This window comes from Hippoglossus hippoglossus, chromosome 15 (assembly GCF_009819705.1).
Source record: "Hippoglossus hippoglossus isolate fHipHip1 chromosome 15, fHipHip1.pri, whole genome shotgun sequence".
In the NCBI taxonomy this organism is placed as follows: domain Eukaryota; kingdom Metazoa; phylum Chordata; class Actinopteri; order Pleuronectiformes; family Pleuronectidae; genus Hippoglossus; species Hippoglossus hippoglossus.
In genome coordinates, this window is record NC_047165.1 from 20,424,793 (window position 1) to 20,440,727 (window position 15,935).

The 15,935-nt window shown below is 42.1% G+C and overlaps 1 protein-coding gene across 9 annotated transcripts in view; it reads right to left on the bottom strand.

Annotated features, from left to right (window-relative positions):
- LOC117775372 (inositol polyphosphate-5-phosphatase A) overlaps positions 1-15,935 on the bottom strand; it is a 149,551-nt gene that overhangs the window by 17,067 nt on the left and 116,549 nt on the right. For all 9 annotated transcript variants that reach the window (XR_004616258.1, XR_004616257.1, XR_004616256.1 and 6 more), the window contains exons 10-12: positions 10,876-10,971; positions 10,300-10,374; positions 3,160-3,233 (exon numbers count right to left, since the gene is read on the bottom strand). Coding sequence is in view for 6 of the 9 variants with exons in the window: in XM_034608456.1 (XP_034464347.1) it covers positions 3,160-3,233; positions 10,300-10,374; positions 10,876-10,971 (245 nt within the window). In the remaining 3 variants the exon portion in view is untranslated. The remainder of the gene's footprint in view (positions 1-3,159; positions 3,234-10,299; positions 10,375-10,875; positions 10,972-15,935) is intronic.

A 15,935-nucleotide genomic window follows, 5' to 3' on the forward strand; every position in this document is an offset into this window, starting at 1 on the left:
CCATGTTCCAGGCAGAATACATTCTTCCACTGCTCCTGATCGTCCACGGCTTTCCTTCTGAAGCCGGGGTCCCGATTCAATTTTTGCATCGATCGCGTGCAAAAAAGGGCAAAGAAATCAGATCAGGAGAGTACTAAAAGCTTCCTCTAAATCAATCAAAATACATGAATAAGTTACTTTTGCCTTAGTATGTTTTAGGGGATATTACCTTTATTATGCCATTTCAAGTATGAAATCAAAAGAACCATAATGTAGAGTAAAACTTACCATAATCTTCAGTCAAATGGCCGCACTGTAGCCTATGCAGAGATAATGATATAATGGCTGGTTGGAGGCTCATACATTACGCCTGATGGAGAAACTACGTCTAAATAAATGATTGGTTTCTGATTAATAGACTCATCCATTCTCTCTCAGAACACTGGCTATGAAAACCATGCACGGGCTCCTGTGTATGACTGTAAGTGCACGCATGAGTCGTACCGCGGCTGATCAGTGCGCGGCAGCCGCCTGGCTCCAGGTCCAACTGTGACGAGGCCCGGGCAAATTCCTCACCCCAGTGCCCAAGTACTTTGACTAGTCACGGCCAACTTTGACCGACGACTTCTTGAAAGTAAAACGATATGCATTTCGAAGCTTTGGAGGGGAAGAATTCATGTGTGTGCATTTATAGGGACAGAGATGTATGTCTGCCGAACCTGGATGTAGGTTGCATGAGACGAGCTGCTGACCACTGATGCTTCAGCTGTAGTTAGCTGCTAAAAAATATAAAGCTGCAGATACAATTTTCTGCACCGCGGCTGCAGCTACATATGTTTGTCCATCGGTCAATTTATTATCCACCTGACAGCATGTCTCATTTTGTGACAACTTCTTACCCGGCGCCGGACAACAGACAGAATTAACTTGCAGATTAAATGTTTGTGACTACTATTGATTTATAGATTTGAACAAAAGTGAGCCGTGTGCGTGCATGAGTGAGTGTGTGTGTGTGTGTGTGTGTCACTGAGGGTGTGTTCCGATGGCCTGCATTAAAAAGAGTAATAACCTCACAGATGGTGAGGGGCTGGTCCGGTGCAGGCAATGTGATGGAGAACAATCCTTGAGGCTTGATTGCTCAAGGAGCACAAGGCAGACCTGACAGGGGGAGGGGTATCAGTATATGTGTGTGTGTGTGTAGGGTGTGTGTGTATGTGAGAAGTGGGAGGAGGGGGTTGTTTAAGTTTAACTAGGCCACTGCTACCCATTACAAGGCCGACAATGTGGCTTGTTCCACACACACAGAGTAGATCAAATCAAATTTCATACGCTGCTCCTGGGTTTCATCCATTTGATTCATCATCAGTATGAGTATGAGAGAATCATTTGCATTCTTCCTCAGCAGCACATTCATTCCTCCCTGTGGAGAGATGATTCAGTATTATATGGATAGGTGCAAAAGTCAGCCAGTGTAAAAGGACAATAAATCCACCTGTCACTTATGCAAAGTGATGTAAATGGGGTCCCTGATTAAGACACAGAGTCATTTAAAAAACAGGGACTGGAAGAACCTTGACACACACTCACTCTCTCTCACACACACACATTTTGATAGCTCCGTGTATTTCATGCCCTCTCTCACACACAGACGCACACACACTCTAAAATCCCCCACCGCCCCGCGCCTGCCACTAGAGCAGTTTATCAAGTAATTATTGTTTGATTACAGCGTTTCATTATCTGCACTGATTGAGTCACAACCGACGGCAAAGGTCAAGCACCATTAACGCGCTGCTCCCGAAACATATTTCCACGCCGGCCGCATGTTTGCCCTCCCTCTCCTCTGAAAGGGCTAATTGCAAATGCATTTGTTTGAGGAAGAGGAGAGGAGACCACCCGCTCCAATTTCCCCCAAGTCCCACTGAGACGGAATACCAATGCCGCTCAAAGCCAACGCACAGCGACAAACACAACACACACACACACATATACGCAGATACACATGGGAGCAGTTTGGGACCATATCCAATCGTACTTAACAACTGATACCCATCAAGCACAGATCTAAACAGCTTTCATGAAACCATTTTGGACAAAGAGGGGGACGACCGACTCCTTCTGATTTTACATATTAATAATAACTCCTTACGGCCAAGGTCTGGTGAACATGATCACTGCATTTACCAACATGTGGCTCTTTCCTGAGGCTTCAGGTTTGCTCTAGTCATGTCGTTTCATTCTGTCATTTCCTAAAATAATTAGGAATAATTTAAAATGACTCTCACGAGAGTCATTTTAAAAATAAATGGTTTCCACAGGAAAGAAAGGTCGTTATTATGTCATTAATGCTGCTCCATAAAATCCATAAAGAAGACACATTTTGAAACTACCAGTAACAAACCAGAAGAAGTTATTCTTTTACTGGTTTGTAAGTGGTGTAGATGTATATTTTGAGAAACTGTCCTCTGTAAATGATATTTACTTTAAATTAAAAACATCTGTGTTACAGGCCCATCAAGTCTTTGTTTGGTAGATGCAACTCAACCTTTGGGCATAATCACTTCTCATCTCATTATGTAATTGAAAGATATGTACAATGTTTATTCATTCATGTAAATGTTATTATTATAATGATTTTTAAGACATTTAAAATTAAAGACCAGTAAGATCAAACATGGAACATCTAAAAATTCACGTCATCCCACAGTGGCTCAAAATGACGAGACTCAACAGCCCTGATCTCCAAAGATGATAAAGACCCTGAATGTCTCCACCTATAACTACTATGTAATCCATTCAACGGTTGAAGAGATATTTCACTGGAAAACCAAAGACAGCCAACCCCATGCAAGGGGAACAGTCAGTGCCATAGGTTTACAAGGAATTCGTCCTCTGGGGACCTTGAATGTCAACATTTCATGTAGTTGAGATTTTTCACTCACGACCAAAGTGGTGGAAAGGAAGACAGACAGATACACCGGCAGTGCCACACAGAGCCATGCTGCTCAAGTGGCTAAAAAGATGCAGGACATGATATCATTGCCGGAACGTCAGAGAGTAGGATCAAATTTGAGACACTATTCATATCACCCCCGGACACATGCTATGCCAGGTATAAACAGGGCCTGAGACTAGTGTTGGGTTGTAGATGTTAGTAGTGTGAACACAAAGTTGTCGTACCTGGGTGGGAATGAGAGCTCCAGCTCATGCAGCCGATCCTTGAACACCAACAGCTCCTTGTCAAACACTAAAAGCTATGAAAAAAAAAAAGAACAGGAATAAAGAGAGAAAAGTTTAAATTATTTGTTCTTGTTTTTACATTGTTACATATTCAGTGAGACTGAATTACGATTGGTCAGCCGCATGTATCTGCAGGACCTTGATACCATGGCTCCACACCACGATCACCACTGTGCAGAGTCTCGCTCCAAATGTGCAAGATGGCAACGCTACTATACACAATATTTTAGATTAATGCTTGTACAATGGGAGGAAGCGGAAATGCGTTGTCCATCTTTATATAGTGGTACAAATAAACAGTTTTCCACTGTAGACTTCGGAGCAGTTCCATGTCCTTCTGAGTCATTTTTATGATAAACTATATGTGTTCATTCCTGTTTTGAAATTGTCTTTAGAAAAATAAATAGGGTTTTCCCAACGTACAGAGACATGTCAAGACAATTCACTGACAATTTCAAGCCTGTTTTGACTCAGACACTTTAATTTGATGTCTCATCCTAACTGACACTAGAAGTCAATACTCTTCTATTTCCAGGCCTCAGCAAGTTGTAGACAAGAATACATAGAAAAAAACTGAATTGACAAGGATTTTTGGGCTGATTGAGTTACATCTAACACTGCCCAAAACTGACAGCAGCTGACCAGTTGTGTGTGTTCCTTCTGGGGGGGGGGGGTCTCTCTCTCCGCACTAACCGTGCATCCACACACTCTTCATCAATCATGTCTCCTCACCCAGCTGTACTCTCTCACTAGAGTGTACACACACACTTTCCCCAGTTTCCCCCCTTTCACAAAACCCATAAATCATTAGTGAGAAGTGCAATTAGCGGCTGCTTGTACACATTAATTATCTGGGAGATGAACAGGTAGCTCGGGCACCTGCATGACTGCCTCACTGAGAGACTGACAGTGACGTTTCCCAGCAACCCTGGCGGACCTCGCGCTAGGCCCACCCTTTCCTTTCAGACAGGAAGACATCAGGATGGAGGCGAGGCATGTTCGGTTACTGGTAAATTGGGCTATTGTGCATGTTTCAAACACCGGGCTACAATTATGGCCCGACGAAGACCTCATCCTGAAGTAAGGCAGCTTGACGTTAATGGCATTACATTGGTGTAATACATGCAGCGATGTGTTGACGGATACATGATGAAATATCAACGTGGTGCACATGGGGAATGTTCGGGAAGGACGTTCTCGCAAAGTGGAGACATGGGAGGAGGGAGGTGGGTGTCATACGAGTATTATTACATCAGCAGAAGGTAACTACAGTCTTCCATCTACACTGACATATTTATGTTGTGCATGTGTGACCATCCACACATTGTTTGTCTCCACGTGACCGTCGAGACGCCCGCAAATAAGCCGCGTTCACGATGACGCTATGTGTTTGTGTGTGTATGTGTGTGATTGTGTGTCAGTGGTGTAGAACAGTGGCCATTACTTGCAGGCAGAGGGGCCTCCCAGTCAGAGTCTCGGAGGTTCAGGAGGGCAGATGTGTGGCATTCATCAAACTCACACTGCCGGGGTCACAGGAGAGACTCACACACTGTGGATGAGGGATGGCAGAGCAGGGGATGCAACCCCACGCTCCACTGTACACCCCGTTTTACCATCCACCCTCTAGTGTGTGTGTGTGTGTGTGTGTGTGTGTGTGTGTGTGTGTGTGTGTGTGTGTGTGTGTATATGTGTGTGTGTGTGTGTGTGTGTGTGTGTGTGTGTGTGTGTGTGTGTGTGTGGTCTGTGATGCCTTTATCAATTTTGATATTTGAGCGTTTACAGAAATCTGAAAAACATTGTCAATAAACAGAATATATATTTTATATATTAACCATATTTTATATCAATAGTTACACAATATATATTGTTTAATGTGATAATGACAGTCAGTGTCAAGTAAGCGCTTTCCCTTCATGCACAATACATATGCAGTTTTCAAAAAAAATCTGCTTCTCATTTCTAGCCCACACTGTTTTTTTCCCATTAGTTATTATTTGCTTCATTATTTGATTCATTACCTGTACGGAGGTAGATGATTAAGCGAACAAAAGCCTCACGTGTTGGTTAAAAACACTACCTCTTACTGACTTTTCAATATTTTAAACTTTTACCAGCATTGATGAAGACATTCCTCCCATGATGCCACGGTATAAAACTATTATCTAACATTACATTGATCTCATTTCTGGAGATGCTTCACGCTCCAGGTCTAAACTGTCATCTGTGTAATTGTTGTCCGACAGTTATCACTTGTCCACTTCATATTTGCAGTTGTCTAAGCTGGGCAGCTCCCAGGTAATGGAACGTCAGCGAGAGTCATTTGTTCCCTGAGTTTGTCCTTCAGGCGCCGTCTCTTCTCGGGCCTGGTGCAGATTTAACAAGGCACTTAACAGTCCGTTGCCTGTGAAGAGGCACAGCTTTAAAGACAAAAGTCTGCAAACAGAAGTCTCCTGTTTGCTATAAATGCCACAGATTACTGTGCAGGAAAGACTGTAACACGATTGGTTGTAGTGCATATGTGCTCTGTACCTATTTTTAGGGAAAGACACAATTTACTGTAAGTAAATAATGTAATCCTTAGCTATACTTAATTATGCTTTGTATATAGAGTGAGGATACAGAGCCTAACAGGTCCAATAGGGTCAGGGTCAATTTTCTTTAAATGATATTCAGGCTTCATGTGCCTGTAATCACCAAACACACCGGGCTCGGGTCAGGTTGTTAGTTTTCACTCTGGTTCGGAGAGAAAATTGCACCTACGATCTATTTCCCAAATGGTTGCTAAGCTATGATTGAACAATTGCTGTTCAGTTCAGTAGCAATGAATCAACAATGAACAATAACTTTAATTCATTTTAAAGACTGTTTTTAATGTTTTAAAGAAAAATTATATATATGATGATATTTTAGAGTTCCAAGAAAAACTGTGAAATGTCATATCTTTATTTTGGGCATTTCTTTGCTGAAGTTTCTTGTTACTTACTGGCTACAGCTGATATATTGACCCAGCAGATTTATCAGTGAATGTGTGTGTGTGTGTGTGTGTGTAGAATATATTGAGCTGCAGCCTGGGACAAAGGTATTGGGATGTTAAAAGTGTGTGTCAGAGTTTATTTAGCGATGGATGCTCGTACCCAGTCCTAAAATCAATAATTGAGACTTTTGTTTATGTACACATGTGTATCTATGATCACAGGTGTGATTCTGTTTGTTTGAGGTAAATCACCTGGGATTATGAGTGTGTGACACAGTTTAAACAGCAGGGGATGAGCAACATATGGCTGTGTGTATCTACGGAGTGTGGGGCTTAAGTGACTGTTGAGTAATTCATTCAGGTGAATGGAAAAGCCTGCGGCCACAAATTTCACGCTACATTTCATCCCAGGTCAATTAAGCATAATGCTCCGCCGCTCTGGTAGGTCGGTAGTAAAAATAAAAAAAGAAGCTTATATTGGTTGGAGGCCTCATGACTTTATACAGCCAGGATGAGGCAGAAGTGACCTTGGCCGTCGGGGAGGAAGTGGCGCGAGATGCTGCTGCTCTGGCAATATCACAGAGGGACAAAGATGAAGAAGTGTCTGGGTAAAAACGACCCTGTCATAGGCTCAAATTTCTGACTGCTTCGATGATCAGTGCGCTCTTAAATCAAAGTGCTCGTGATGGTTCACAGGCAGGAAGTTGAAGGAGGGGGAAAAAAGAGGGAACATGAGGTCTCTGGCCCCCGACTGTCCCTCCCCTCAGCGTGCTGGCGGACCGTCCACCACCTGTAATTGTGCTTTGATTTACGCGTTGTCAAATATCTCCTGTGACAACACCTGCCACCATTAAAACCCATCAATAAATGTTGGGGTGAAAGGTCATTTAATTTGATTTTTACACCTCACACTTGGCTTTCATTGCAGGGGCCATATTTTTCCTTCTTTTTATGGCATCTTCATTATTTTGTGTGGAAAAGCGATAAACTGTCACTGACGGGGGGAGGGGGGGGGGGCTGATTGGTACTGGGAGCGGCCAAACCAAACAAAACAACACTGTGCTCTTATTTTCATGTCTGTTAAAGCATGTAGTAGAGAGGAATGAGATTAGATGAGGACTGAGTTCTGATATACTGATCAGGAAATGACAACAAATGGCTCTCCACACACTTTTGACTTTTTCAGCACAGAGACATTGCTAGAAGATTGGAATATCAATGGGATTATCGACTAAACAAACCTGGGCAATGGCAGCTTACTGTGCGTGTGTGCTATTCTGATGAGGCTAAATAAGCAGTCGATACTCTCCTGAAGTAGAATAGAGGACAAGCTAAAGGAAAAGACATATCCCCAATGCAGAATCACTTTATATAAGCCTGCTTTAAATCCTTTAAGGTCAGATTTCATTAAGCTCGGCTTCTGCATTGCCACTTAGGCGCTTTGACGGGTAAAATATGAAAGAACTTTGGATTTGAAGCAGCATTTGTTCTTTTTTATGTCCCTCTCATGTTTAAAATGGTCTCTGGGCTTGTGAGTAATGCGGAGGACGACGCCGCCGGCATGACAAGGAGAGGCAGGCCAGACAGAAAGGTTCATCACTTACTACAGCCAGTACACAAACACACCCTCCTCTCCCGCTCCCCCATCTGCCGACACCACGCTGATAAAATTACAATAAAGAGATACTGAAACAAAATCAATGGGGACGGCCCTGTGGGTGTGTGCTCCCGGAGAGGGAGAAAGTGTGCGGCTCCGAGGGCGCACACGGCACAAGCATGCACGGCGCGCATGCGTGCACACACCCATACACAATCACGCTACTCCCGTCTCTCCGCCGGAGCAACACCCCGCGGTGCCCCTTGACGCCACGAAAGCCCAGAAAATTTAATCTTCCCAAATACTCATCAGGGCTCTCCATCGTCCCGCCGTGACAGCGCTGGGGATAATTAATTATACAATTTCGATGGCATATCGACTAAACAAACCTATTAATCATAGCAAAAGTCAATAGGCATGGACACATTCAATCATGTCCTGGCCAATGATTACTCCTCTCAAAATACAATAATTATTTTCAAGAGCTGCCTCGAATTAAATTTCTGTCAAGCCGGTACAAGTCTCACAGTTGATGAAGGATGCAATGGATTTTCCCCCCCCTTCCCCAGTGAGGAGTGTGAGGAGAACATTATCCTTTGGAAAGGTAGTTTGTTTTATAGATCATAACATGGTGTGTTAACTAGACCATGACCATCAGATTATCTCTGATGCCCCCATTATGTCATCCATCTTGTCTGCTCGGTGGGGGGGGGGGGGGGGGGGGGGGGGAGGAGGAGGGGGGGAGGAGGGAGGAGGAGGAAGGAGAAGGAAACGAGGGGGTACCTCAGCCTCCTACAGCTACATTCTAGGTATTTCTGCTGATCACATTCAGTGATGTCTAACAGTACAATGTGCAGGGTCAATAAGTGCCAGCATCTCTGTCTTCAGGCTCCATCTTTGCTTAATCAGTTGAATCATGTCCTTCGCTGCTATTTTGGTGGTGGCCTGTTAATATGCTTTGACAGGGGAGATAGAAGTGATAAAATAATATTCATCCAGGTAATGTGTTGATTATTTCTCAAAAAAATGACAAACCTCCCATTGGTGAGTCCCACTTTTTACCAAAGATAATACATAATTAAGTAATGCTTTATTTTATTTTATTTATTATTTATTTTTCTAATTCTAATTTTAGACTTTTCTGTGACTGAAAACTTATTTGACACCAATTATATTGTTCTGATGTAGTTTTGGTGGTAAACAAAAGTAAAAAAAATCCCTTATCGTATGAATGGGCATGCAAACACAAAAATACTAAATGTACATTTTATATATAATTACCTACAGCACATAATCTACACAGAAATGAAATGCATATCACACACATGAGACAGTAATTGAGTTGAGATGTGGTACATTAATACACTTGAACCTGACCTAGACATCCATAACTGGGTTAGATGGAAGAAATCAATATGAATAAGGACATTTTGGAATATGGAACAAATGTGCAAAATAATGGCTTGTAATTGTAAATGTAATTTTAAGCCTTTTTTAAGACCATAATGAATACAATTTAAGATCCATGTCATGTACGACACATATGAAGAAATATCGGAGTCCCAGAATTACACTTTCCCATAATTGAGTAACGTTGGAACTACTAAAAGTACTAAAAAACATGGAGATGTTACAAAGTATGCATGCAGCCAAATTATAAAATCATTTAAAAGTGTGATGAAGTAGTGTTAACGTAATTAAGACCTACCTAAACATATTTAAGACCTAGTACGTAATATTTGAACATTCTTCCACAGACTACAACAGAGTTTTTAAGGCCTAAACTGTCACATGTGGAGAAACAAATCCACAATCATTAATTAGCTCGAGTCAACAAATAAATTAGAATCCAAATTTCATAATACAAAAAGGATAATACGGAATTATTTCCAAGAACTTCTACTATGTTTTATATAATGTGTGCAACAGTGTAATAAACTCCACTCTGTCAGGACTTGTGGCTTCATGGACCATTCTGTTGATGTGTAGGTGAGCGAGTGTGTGTTCAAGGTTCCTTGGGATTTTAACAAGGTCCAACTCTGAACTACTTAATGTAATATACAGCCATATAAAAGTGGAGGAGTGTGCCGGGTGTTTTTCTTCTGCAGACACTTAAGACTCACCTCATCCACACTCAAGTCTCATTTAAAAGTTAATCCAAAGACATTTGGCCCCTCAGCAGGGACAAAGAGACCGTGTGTTAGGCCAAAATGAAGTGAGAGCATCAACTTCTGCATGATGAAGGTTCAGTAGCTACAAATGACTTGTGTTTATTTTACCTTTACCCTTTCTGTACCTGCTGTCAAAATATACAAAGCCTCAAATCAAATCGTATAGCTCATTCTCTTATGTTCTGTGCCTGTCAGAGATTCAATTTAAAATCTGTTGTTACTATACAGTGGAAAAAATGCTATAAAGCCAGTATAAGATATCAAATTTGTTACAGTGAGAGTAGGGATTAAAGAGTAGATGAATATATGCAGGGTTAGAAAGCACAGGGGTGACTTACTGAGGTCCCATTGTTTTCCCGGAAAACGTCCTGGTTGACATAATTAAAAAGCTTCTTCTCAAGCTGAAGAACCACCTAATCAAAGAGGAGAGAGAAACGGAGCTTTGATTAATACCAATACGAATGTGGACTTCACTTTGTAATTAGAGCACTGATGGGAGCACTAATGAACAGCGGTGTGCTGCAGTGGCAGACAGCACTGTTCATTCTACACTGAGGTATCCCAGTACTTTATACCACATGTTAATACAACCTGTAATACCTCAGGTTGAGGGTTTATGACAATATAGACAATGTAGATATGGAAAATAATTAGTATTTGAACATTTGATTGTGCTAAGTTAAGTTTATTTAAATCCATGAGATAGAATGGTGGGTTTTTACAGTGAATCAGTTCGTTTGAATGGGATTGATAGTGGGCAGATACATTTTTAGCGAGTCTTAAAACAAATTAGTTAGCAATTAAAAAACACAAATCTGGTAGGAAAACACTAACAGTTACATTTTGTTTAAGAGTTTCTGTTCAATTTGTAAACGGAGTGTTGTGTCGGGCAGCATTCATGCAGTACAGCTTACCTTTCGGTCATTATCACTTTCTCGGAATATTAGCTTGTCAACTTCATTGGGGTCGGCGGCTCTGACTGTCTGCAGGGTGGCAGTGGAGCAAAGACTCTGGAGGTGAGAGGAGAAGAGAGCGAGTTGACGCGTTAGAATAAAGGACAAGAATGATACTTCAATAGAAATAATTTATAAATTTATATTTAGGATTTTATGATGTCGCCTAGATGTTTATAGGTAGCTTAAGTATGGCCTATAGCCCCCCCACTCCATCACATCCGCACATTGTGCCCTATGCTTTGTGAGCAGCACCCTCCACCACACTGTGCTGCGTTTGAAAGATTTTTAAAGCACCATCTCACAAAGTACACCTCCACTGTCCCCTCACTTTATCTGGGTCTAAGCACTGACCCCATGGACTGTGTGCATGGTTAAATTCCCCTTTGTGGACTCTTTTAACAATTAGTTAAACATTCGACCATCTGTGTTGAAGACAGTTGAATGAGGTAATCCTCAGCCAGTGGTTCCCATACCACACGGCGGAGACTGGTCGACCTGATTGAAATTCAAAGCACAGATCAGATAATCAGGTCAAGCCAATATAGCTAGCAGAAAAAGGCCCTTTATACTGAAATGTCACAAATCAGTCCCGCTTCGGACACGGAGAAACTTCACACCAGATTAGAACAAACACCGTGCCCTGAGAGAAAGTGGAACAACTCTGTGCAGTCCCCCCCTCTGCCTCAATCCCAGTCCTCCGTGCTTGCCCCCCACCCACCCTTCCCCAAAAGCAACTTTCTAAAGCCCTAACAAATCGCTCCATCTTTCACTCATTTAGGCCATCCAAATGCAGGGTCAATATGGTCCCCTGGCAGCCAAATGCTAATGCGCTTAAGTGCGCTTAAGCAGCTTTGTGCAATGAATAGGCCAAAGAAGGAGCTAGTGAGAAGGGCAAGAGACACTTTCCCTGTCAAAAAGTCATTGTAGCCGCAGCTTGCAAAGACAACCACAGACAGTCATTTTTCTGCCGTCTCTGATTAGCACCAATTGTGGTCATGTGGCCATTTTTTTTCTTTCGCTTCCGATTGAAGGAGCAAAAACTGTTTCCATAAGGTCAAGTAAGGGTTGTGAGTATCACATTTAAAAAAAATATGTTTCTCAAATGGATCTTTAACGTTTTTGGACTCTATAATCATCTTATACTTCTTCCAGGCTACCCTCCTTCTGTCGTCCACTCTGCAAATCCAAAATTCAGTCAAGCAGAAATTTCTGGCCTCCGCACCGCGACTACTGAAGCCAGGAGCTCAAACTGCTTACTGGCACAATACGTATTAATATTAAAGCAGAGAAACATCCCTTCCATTCATGTTCAAATGATTTTTTATGATCCAGTAAACAAAGCTTGGATATGAATATGTCTTCATTTGGCAGCGGTACATAAAGAAGTACATGCAAATACATGTAGATGTGAACAGAGATGTGTTGGCTTCTACTGAGACAAGAGAGGGCTGACATCATCTTCAGTGAGATAACTGGGCCACAGGTTTTGCATTTGTGTGAATCTATACCTTGTGCCAAGGGAGGCACTGCAGGAAAGGTTCCCATAGAAAAAAAGACAATTAGCTAATGCTGTTTTTTCTTAAGGGAAAAAGTCATTGCTCAGAATGATAACACTCGTGATTCGTGGCTGAATTAAACAGGTTTAGCTTCAGGGAAACTAATGATTCCATCTGCAGATTTTAAGAGTTGGCCTATTGCAAGAGCAACAGAGAAGCTCTGCTCACCACATCTAGGCCATTTTCAGACATGAACTCCAGAGAATGTCTGCAGGATTGGGTCAGGATTTTCTCCGAGTGTAATTTTCACACACGAAAAAAGCAGATTCTCCACTCGGAAGCCTTTACAACTACACAGAAATCTGGAGCGTTCAGGTGAGGGGTGATGCAGCAGGCAGAGGCAGGATGAAAATATCATTCCGCTGCGGAGATCATATGTTTTTCTCTACAATACATCAAATCTGGCTTCAGCCCTTTTCACCAAAAACTGTCTTGACATGGTGTCTTCTGTGTTGGCCCCACTTTTTCATCCTGAGATAGTTTTTGGTTTCATTGCCCACTCGCTGCGATGAATTCTGCGGATGATCTCCTGCTTTAGCTGAGAATGTGAGGAGATTATTCGGAGTCAGGGCAGGTCTGAAAGCAGCTTCGGTAACATAACAGAGTAGGGTTTCCCATTTATGTGAGTCTATAAACTTGTGCCAAGAGAGGTACTGCAGGAAGATTCACTTAGAAAGAAAAAGACAATTAGCTAATGCGGCCATTTTTGAAGGAAAAAGTCATTCCCAGAATAATTACACTCGGGATTCGTGGTTGAATTAAAGTGTTTTAGCTTCAAGGATACTAATGAATCCGTGTGCAGATTCTAGAGTTGGAGCGAAGAAGAAGCTCTGCACATCGCTGCTACTGTGGCCAGTATTGGAGAAGAGCCTTAGCATACTGCAAGATGCTGACATGTGATTGATTGATCCTTTCATAGGTTTACTGATTGACCAATCAGTGTGTGTCAGTGCAGTTGGTGGTGGTTGATTGAACTCAATTGATCACGGCTCTCCTACTGTCGTCCTTTCTGGAAAAACATCCTCCGCTTCCAACACACACACATGGTGCTCACTAATCCCAGCATCTCTGTCAGAGGCCACCAGTAACAGTGATACAGGGAAAATGAGAACCCCATGCTGTCACTTAAGGCTGTATCAGTGTAGTGATGTCGGCTCCCTCCTGCCAGCAGAGCCCAGGTGCTTGTGCAGAATCAATGAACAGATCTCTCCCTTCAAAGTCCCTGCCTCCAAAGCATGTTACACGTAAACACTCTCTCACTGACTGCCCTAAACGATGTTACCATAATTCATTTGGCTGCAATTGGCTCCTTATTTGATACATGCCAATTAGTGTGAGGGAAGGAGGGAGCAGAGAAGACAGGCAATGGGAAAATATCAACAAGCAGCTGTCGGGAGAGAAGCAGCCCGTAGTTCAGGAGACAGTAGGGATGTCTTCACTCCTCTGGGCTCCTTTACTGATCCTGCACAGTGACTTTGCAATACATCTCTGCATTATGGGTCAAAGGTCAACGCTGAGTGTTTGCAGAGGGCCAGGGGCCGGGGGGCTGGGATGAGAGGTTGCCGAGGAAGGCGCTGGCTTTGTGCATCAATGGAGGATAATCTCATGACTGTCGAAGGAGGAAGCGGCTGTTTAAAGGAGCTCTCTATTCCAGCTGCTCTCCTTAGAAGAGAGGTTAAAGCAATCTGTCCCACTTCAAAGAGCAAAGACACACACACACACACACACACACACACAGATTCAAGCCTTCTGTCTATGGTCCTGCCAACAGATGGAGGTGATCCACTGTTCCCAACTTAAACAGAGAGAAACCCACACACACACACACACACACCAGGGTATTCCTGACAATGCATATCAAACACAGGGGTGTTCCACAAGTCAATAGTTAGAAAAGAAAATGACATTACATTAAACTTTTACAGCAAAGTCTTAACTGACTAAATATATATAAATATACTATGGCTTTGCTTAGTAGATAAAAAGCTATTCTTATATTCAACTTTTTTTCAACAAATCCCAGAAGAAACACTGCGCTGGTTGCATTGTTCGAGCATTTTTTTGTAGTTTCCTCAGTCCGAAGCCTAGATTCTGTAATTCTCTGCTTACAGGTCACAAATAGACTGGTCGGCTAAAACTGCATTTTAGTCTTGTATTTAGACCAAGAACAAAAACTTTCGTCAAAACTTAAGCAATCTGCTTTCAATTAAAATGACCCTGAATAAATCCTCCTTTTGTAAGGTTTGATTTGTGAGGACAGTGACATTTTATTCTGTAATTGTGTAGGTCTTGGTGATGCTGTACCATGTTGACATATACAGTCACTGTTAAGGTTCTGCATTAATATTTATATATATATATATATATATTTATACATTAGAGGAAAAAAGATTTTTTTGCCCTGTTTTACAAAATGAACAATGATGTCAGAAGATGAATGAAGGAATCTGGGATATTTTCCTGTCAGCTTACCCAAACCCACACAACCATAGGTTAGGGGTCGAGATGGACTAGTTAAGAAGACCAATGAGAGGTCCAGTCTCAGACATAACTGATGATGAGAGGGCAGGTGCAGGCAGGGACACACTGCTGAGCAAACTGAGGGGACCGGAACTGCAAACTGCAGTATGAGGGGGGTGCTATGCTGTGTTTGTATTGTAGTATTGACATGATAACACACATTGTATTTAAGGCTATTAAATACAACCAATGATTGATAACTGATAATGAACGCTGTTTTGTTCTGTTAAAACTATATAATAAAGATTTATTCAGCCTCTGCTTCTGGCAAAGATTATTACTATTCAGATTCAAATATTTTGAAAACATCTTGTCGATTTGAACATCAGTACAAAACTAGTAAAAGCTAATTAATATTCATCAGCATGCAAGGTCCTTGATTGATACTCTGACACCTGAAACCCTTCAAACCATGATCCAGATTTGAGATCCTGTTTAACTTCTAATCTAAAGACTTGTTCTCAGTTGACTATATGTGCATTTGATTTATGTATTAGTCTATACCGGACTGGACCCGACACCGTCGTCTGTTCAGTAGACGTCAGTTCACTCTTTATTTTAAATACGAACAGAATCAAAGTCCGTTAAGTCGAACCTAGTATCGCAGAAATTTGTGACACGACAGCAAACCAGCCAATGCACAAATCAACCTAACTATTCTGGAGTTTATAAATGAATTCCTCCCGCCCTCACCCTACTCCCATGCAATGATTCACACTATTCAATAAACAGTCATTCCCCCAATATAATAATCCAGTGAGTGCATTTAGAACTCAGTGATTAAACCTCAATTAGGTAGAGTGAGAATGAGACCGTGTGCAGAGAGAGAGAGAGAGAGAGAGAGAGAGAGAGAGAGAGAGAGAGAGAGAGAGAGAGAGAGAGACCGAGGATGAGTAGACAATGAGCTAACTATTCATTCTTCATTACCAGAGGCAGGGGACA